Source organism: Mustela nigripes, chromosome 2 (genome assembly GCF_022355385.1).
Source record: "Mustela nigripes isolate SB6536 chromosome 2, MUSNIG.SB6536, whole genome shotgun sequence".
NCBI lineage: Eukaryota > Metazoa > Chordata > Mammalia > Carnivora > Mustelidae > Mustela > Mustela nigripes.
The window spans coordinates 151,486,839-151,494,454 of NC_081558.1; the positions used below are offsets into that span (position 1 = coordinate 151,486,839).

Below are 7,616 nucleotides of genomic sequence, written 5' to 3' on the forward strand. Positions count from 1 at the left end.
TTTTATTTATTAATTTGACAGAGAGAGAGATATCACAAGTAGGCAGAAAGGGAGGGAGCAGGAAACAGGTTCCCTGCTGAGCAGAGAGCACTATGTGGGTCGTGATTCCGGGACCCTGAGATCATGACCTGAGCCGAAGGCAGAGGCTTAATCCGCTGAGCCATCCAGGTGCCCTCTCTTCATATATATATATATTTTTTAAGATTTTATTTATCCATTCGACAGACAGAGATCACAAGTAGGCAGAGAGGCAGGCAGAGAGAGAGAGGGAAGCAGGCTCCCCCCCCCCCCCCCCAAGCAGAGAGCCCGATGCGGGACCCGATCCTCCATTTAGGCCACAAGCACAGTTTCATCACTAATCCTAACCACTTCACAAAGTCCTTAAAAAGGACACCTGGGTGGCTCAGTTGGTTAAGCATCTGCCTCCCGCTCAGGTCATGATCACGGGGTCCTGGGATCGAGTCCTGTATGGGACTCCTTGCTGAGGGGGGAGCCTGCTTCTCCCTCTGCCTGCTCTCTCTCTCTCTGACAAATACATAAATAAAATCTTTAAAAAAAAGAAAAAAGGAACAAATGAGAGTGTGTAGATAGCAGAATGAAAATATATTACTACTTTTGGATACATTACTACAGAGGCAATACAACTGCTTCATATATTAAATGTAGTACATCTGCAACATTCATACTAATGACGAATTCATTCTACCTAGCATTTCAGAAAGAACTTTGATAGTAATGTATTAGTGCTCCACAGGCAAAAGCATTTACTGTGTAACACTTCGAATAGCCGAGTGTCAAGTTCTTCGTTTGTAAATGAGTGGATGCAATTTGTTCCCCACCTTCCAGCTCTAAACCTCAGTAATTCTCTAAAGCCAATCATTACTTAGGATAGACTTTAGGATAAACTAGTAAGGGCTTTTTCATCCCATTCACAGCCTAGGCTCAATTCACAGCCCAGAGGGCTAATGCCCTAACAGACACTAGCTATTATGTACTGCTGAATAAATTAATAGTCACAGAAAAAATTTAAGATTCAAACAACCTTCATTAATAAGTCTCACAAAAACATTTCAAACAGTGCATCTTATACAAAACAGGCATATGAAAAACATTTAAGCATTAAAATAAAAACATCTCATGTAATGCTTTAAAGCAAATGGTTCAATTTAAAAAGCAACTAAGACTTAATGCTAGAATGGATGTTAAAGACCACTCTCATTTTACAAGTGAAAAAAGAGGGAGTCAGCAAAGCTAATGAATCTGCCCAAACTCATTCTGTCATTAATGATATTCCTAGCACCAAGTCCCCAATAACAAATTTGTCAATTATTGCTCATTGATGTTTGCATGTACACTGGTAAAACATTATAAAGCACATTATTTTAGCTACTAATTTTTGATGACTGAAATAATATACAAAACTAAAGACAAATCATAAAAATTTAATATACATGACGTGTCTTAATTTACATTGATGACTACACAAAACTGTTAGCAGATCTTAAAAGAGAACAGAACTTTATTAGTAAATAAAAGATATAATCTGGTATTATTGTCAAATAATTTCATAATGCACATTAAAAAGGAAATAGGATTGGTATTTAAGATTAAAGGATAAAATGATAATTTTATTTCAGCTACATTAGTTCCACAGTCTCTTAGAAGCTATTCAAAGAGTTCAAAAAAAAAAACCTCTATGAATTTATTGAGGTTTACCTCCTGTCTTCCTCAGAGAAATGATTAGCAGACTGCTCTGTGAACTTTTACAAAGAACCCTTTTCTCTCATTTCTATCCATCTGAAAGATGGATTCTTCCTCAATCCTAAATAACTCATCCTCTCATTTCAAATTTTTGAGAATAATGAATTCTTAGCATGAACAAACCTTTTAGCAGCTTTCCCTCTATTAATTTATTAAATAACTTATCTAATTTCAAATATCTGATAGTAATAAATTCTTAGCATGAATAAACTTTTTCATCTCTTCCTCAATTCTATTGCGTGATCAATAAAATATCTTGATTTTTATCTTACTACCAAAAAATTCAAACCTTTCATGACAGACAAAAACACTTACTGTATCAGGTATGATTATAAGATTTTTCTTTTCCATGCTCAGGAACAATTAGTAGCAATATTCATGGAGTACAGTCAGGTAACAATATTCAAATCTCCTAATAATAAGCACCCACAGCATTTAAAAAAATTAATCCTTTTCTTAATGAGGCAACTTTGGCATCAGTTCAAACATAAGCTCAATTGGCACTGTAATTTTGAAAGGAATGAACTTCCTGTCACAAACCCATGTAGTTTTCTTTCAACAATACTATTATCTTCTAGTTTATCTGTAAAATTTACGAAACGGTTTCACATCTAGTATTTCAAATCCTCCTCAGGATAACATAATGAGAAATAGGGCATTTTTCTAAAGGCCTATTATGTCCCAGGCATTATGCTGACAATGGGATAGTTAAAAGAAAAAAAAAAAAAAAGAAGAAGAATGAATTCCACCCTGGAAGAGCTTGCAGTCTAATGGGAGAAAATAAATGAACAATTTCTATAAAATGTGCTAGAGTAAGGACAAAGAATTACAACTCCCCAGTGATACTAGGGCCTAACACTTTCTCTCCAGGGATGGGGGTGGTGATGCCCTGCCCCAAAGGCAGCTTTGGTCAGGAGATCACATGCAGCAGGCTTTTGAAGGATGTGTAAGAGTTCCTGACATAAGTACAGGGTTGAGGAAAGGAGAAAGACACTTCCAGGCAGGGGGACATGTACAAAATGGCTAGTGATGAAGCATTATTCCCATTTTAAAATTGAGGAAGATAGGGGAGCCTGGGTGGCTCAGTGGGTTAAAGCCTCTGCCTTCAGCTCAGGTCATGATCCCAGGGTCCTGGGATTGAGCCCCACATCGGGCTCTCTGCTCTGTAGGGAGCCTGCTTCCCCCTCTTTCTCTCTGCCTGCCTCTCCGCCTACTTGTGATCTCTGTCAAATAAATAAAAATAAAATAAAATAGATGAAGAAGATAAGCTCAAAAGGAAAGTGAGCAGTCTAAAATCACATGAATAATAACAATGTAGGAAACAGAATACAATCCTTCTGATTTTAATCAGCTTTGTACACCAGAAAATGCCAGTAAGCATTGACAAGAACATCAGATAAAGATTAATTTTTACTCCTATTTATTCCTTCCCAAGAGATTGTCCATGTCTGACCAAGATCCTGGGCAGAAGGGAAGAAATAACTGGAGGAGTAGATTTATTTAATTCTCCAATCAATTCTGTGAGATAAGTAATTTTATTATACCCATTATACACACAAAAATACAAAGGTACAGGGGTACAGGGGTGGCTCAGTTATGCATCTGATTCTTGGTTTCAGAACATGCACACTCTTTCTAAAATAAATCAATAAAATCTTAAAAAGAAAAAAAAAGAATACAGAGGCACAAAAAGGTTAACAATTGGGAATTAAGAGAAGATTCAAATCCAGGTGACTAACCTGACCAAGCTTCTAAACTCAAGCACTTAACCAGACCCCAAAGATCCTACTTTGCCTAAGAGCTCTACATCATTTGGTCTAGAGAGACCGAGGAGACCAAGTAAGTTCTGGATCACATCACGATGCCACAGGTCTCACACTGTACTACACATCTCAATACTCACATAAATCCTCAGATTTGGCTCCCTTACCAATCTGAGGAGACCAATCCTTAGATTCTGGTCTTCCTTGAGTAGGTAAACCCACGAAGAAGGTGGCATGGGCTCTTTCAGCAACATTCTTACATTCTGATTACCAGCTGATTTAATTAGATGAAAGCAAACTTAACAAAAAGTGATAACCAGAAAGACATAAAATAACAGCACGAAGCTTGAAAAGCACAAAGAAGAAAGCTCCAATCCCTCTCTCTAGCTTGGGAGGTGGGCAATGCAAAAGTGCTTCAGGTACATGTAAGCATACCTGCCACTGAGTGCATGGCAGCTCACACTAAAGGATGGAGTCTGTAGTACCTTAACTTCCTTTATCAAGGGTTCATATGACAACTCTGGGACTTCAACAACCATCCCTGCCTCTTGAATATTAGGGAAGCTGACCATTTGAAATGACCATGGTTTTCGAGGGCACCAAAATGACCTCTGGGAATTGAGGATCAGCACAGAAGACAAAATACTATCAGCAACACTGGATTTGCTAATGTTAGTTGACTGACCACAAAATGGGTTTCCAATCTGTCAATCTGGTTATTTCACTTGTGAAGGATATGAGAAAATACTGGAATGAAACCCCTAAAGAAGACTGTAGACTATTATCTCTACAACTTTAAAGATACATAAATCTAATCCATCCTCACTTTTTGTGGTAGCATCTGGAGTTGGTGGGTCCTATCCAGGTCTAGGAAAAAGGATGTTCCTCTGAGGCTCACTTTGAATCCTACTGAACTCTAACTCTCCAGATTAGAGGCTCTCAAACAGCAGTCTGAAATCTGCCAGCACATCTCCAGTCTAGTGGGTACTACTAGGCTTTCCTCTTGAGGTCTTCCAACATGGTGAAAAGGAAAGCTGACGTGGTTACCCACACCCTCAAGTTGCTTAGTATCTTCACTGTCAGGATCACCAACATCCCATATCTGTGACTTTAGCACCTGCTGATGACTCCTCCAGCCCCCACCCAGTAAAACCCATATGTCAGTTTCAGGGAAACAGAAAACAGCATCTCTTCACAGGGTTCTGAAGATCAACTGTGGATTATACCAGCTAAAAGAAGGGCAAAGAAATGGAGAGGGAGGTGGGGAGAACTTCATTTATATAAGTAACCTAATACATTTTTTCTAAAAAGCAGATATTCAGTGACCTGAGCTATAAGCCAAGCAATTCCAAAAGCAAGAAATGAACTGAAATAACAAATAGGATACCTCAACTATGGTTAAAGCGGTAATACCATTCCCAGCAACTGGACGATCAATCCCCAAATCTGGGTAGTGGGGCTTTTATAAAGCACAGAGACAAAGCTGTGTTTCTGTACTTGTATGTCTGAGTTTCACTCACAGTGGTATCTCCTATTGTGATATCTCTGCTATGGAGCAGGTGAAGGTGCAGGGCAGCTAAATCCTTCTGGAAACAGCCCAACCCTAACTTTCAGTTCCAAGATGTGTGTATGTAGTTCCATAGTATAACCTGCAGCTCGATAAACCAGAGGCTCCAGTGGATATTGCCTAGCATCATGACAGTAAAATGAAAAAGTGGTAAAATTTGGAAAATTAGATCAAGTCAAACCATTTACAATTTTCCCAAATGTTAAATAAGATATAAATAAATATTAAATATAAGACTTAATCTGAATTTTAAAAAGATTTTATACCCTAGAAAGTAATTTTAATACTGGGAACATAGATATGGACCAGATCTATTTCTCTGATGTCATCTTCCAGGTTTTGAGAACTAAACTCAAGATCTCAAGTTGCCTAGGACTACTTCTGGGAACAAAAAGATGAGAAAATTTAACACGCCTGCCTCTGAGATTTAATAAAATCTCAGTACTTGAAGAGGGGAGCAACTTGAAAAGAGGAAAGGGGGAGAATCCAAGCTCAATTAATAATATCATTTTTCAGGAAGAGGAAAATTTTACATCCTGTGCAACAAAGAGCACTGTTAGCCATTTTATTGCACTTCGATTTTCTTTTTATAAAGTAAAAAACTACTCCTCTTACTAAGGGCTATTTGTCGGAAAGATGAAGCATATTTCCATTCTGAGATACTGAATTTTAAAAAAGGTGATTTTTGACAAAAACAAAAATTAGTTTTATTGATATATCTTACAAATAGCAAAAAAAAAAAAAAAAGAAAGAAAGAAAAAGAAGAAAAGAATAGAAAATGAAAAGGCGTTTCCCCTGAATAAACTACTGTGAAAAAATTTTAACTCTGACGCTCAGAGTCACTTTTTTAAAAACAAATACCCAAATGACTGAATTCAAATGGTCTATTGTAACGCTCGGAGCTTCTGAGCAAAAATTCTATATTAAGTCAACTAATATGGCTCGCTCACAAAAGTAATAATTAAATGCACGAGAAAGAAAGGAATTAAGTGGGTTAAGTGCGGGCTGGATGACTGTGTTTTGAGACCTGCTCACAGGAAGCCACTACATCCTGTCTTAAGTCCCTGTCAGTCACATTGTCTCTCAATCCAAGTCCCCGCCGCAGCGAGGTGGGGCGAGTACAGGTGTCCGGCCCCGAGCCCCTCCCAGCGCGCTCACTCGCGAACACCCGGAGCTGCGGTCGCCAGAGTCCCAGGACGGCCTGTTTCCTCCAGCTCAGGGCGCCTTTTTCAACCTCGAACAGGCCCGTGAGCCCAGGAAGCAGGCAGCCCCCTCCCCTCGGGCCAGCCCCACTTCCCCGCCCGCCCTCCTCCTCCTCCTCCTCCTCCTCCTCCGGCCGCGCCTCCCGTAATTACCGCTCCGCTCCCACCTCGGGGCCGCTCCCCGGCGCCCGTGCCGCCCGGAGGCCTTCGTCCCAGGGCTGCCGGAAACTCCCCACGCCCCCGGCTCACGCCCCCGGCCCCCACCCCCCCGCCCCCCGCTGGGGCGTCCCCACGTCCAGGCCGCGCCCCGAAGCCGAGCCCCTCAGGCCGGCGCTGCTCCCGGCGCCCCTGGGGCCCCCCTCCACGCAAATTCCCGGCTTTCCACTCCCTCCAAGAGCAGCCCCAGCCCACGCCGCCCCGTCGAGGCGACGACTCCCCCAACACACCCCCCTTCCAACCTCAGCCATGCCGGCCCTCCCCGCGCGCCTCGCCGGCCCCGGTACGGGCCCCGGCCCCCGTCTGCCCAGGTCCCCTCTCAGCCGCGCCATCCGAGTCCGGCTCGGCGCCGCCACCCCCGCGCGCCCGCCGCCCCCTCAGCCCCGCGGCGGCCCCCGCCGGCCGCCGGGTGGGTCCTCTCAGCCCGGCCCCGGCTTACAGATCTTGCCCCGCAGGCTCTGCAGCACTCGGACTTCTCGACTGTCCTCATCCCCGGCCTCGGGCTCAGCCGTCGCAGCCGCCGCCGGCGCCTCGGAGGAAGCCGCCGCAGCAGCAGGCGCCGCCGCCGCCATGGTGCCGCCCGGCCCGTGCCGCAGCCCCGCCGCCTGCGTAGCCCGCGAGGCGGAGCCCAGCGGCGGCCTAGGCTGGGGCGAGCCGCGCGCCTGGCCCCGCCCCCGGTCCGCAGCCTGGCTCGCCCCGCCCCGCCCCTGTCCCGCCCCCGCCCCACCCGGGTCCCTGCAGTCGCCGCCCGCCCCCCACCCCCACCTTCAGTCTCCCCGAAGCAGGGCCGCTCGGGCGCGAACCCAAGCGCTGGCTTTCCTGCTCTTTGCCCCCATAAAAGCCCAGGCGCTAGCCAAGTGCGTCTCCAAGTTGTGGCTCAGAGCAGCCCTGAAACCCCATAAGGGAAAACCCCAGCCCTCTCGAGATCCCCAAATCCTTCTGGGAATTAGGCTCCCCACCGCAAGCGGACTACCACAGCTTCTAACGTTCGAGGGAACTCCCTGTGGAAAGATAACAGAGTGGAATTTGACAGTTGAGAGCGCCTCAAAACTACCTTATCCAAAAAGAATCAAGAGGTGTACTAGAGATTTCCCTAATAACATCCGC

The 7,616-nt window shown here is 44.3% G+C and overlaps 1 protein-coding gene across 2 annotated transcripts in view; it reads right to left on the reverse strand.

Annotated features, from left to right (window-relative positions):
• The window catches only part of RASA2 (RAS p21 protein activator 2), a 135,112-nt gene extending 128,019 nt beyond the window's left edge, over positions 1–7,093 (reverse strand). For both annotated transcript variants that reach the window (XM_059391842.1, XM_059391841.1), the window contains exon 1: positions 6,949–7,093. In XM_059391842.1, coding sequence (XP_059247825.1) covers positions 6,949–7,081 — 133 coding nt within the window. In that variant the 5' untranslated portion in view covers positions 7,082–7,093. The remainder of the gene's footprint in view (positions 1–6,948) is intronic.
• Positions 7,094–7,616: the final 523 nt, after the last annotated feature.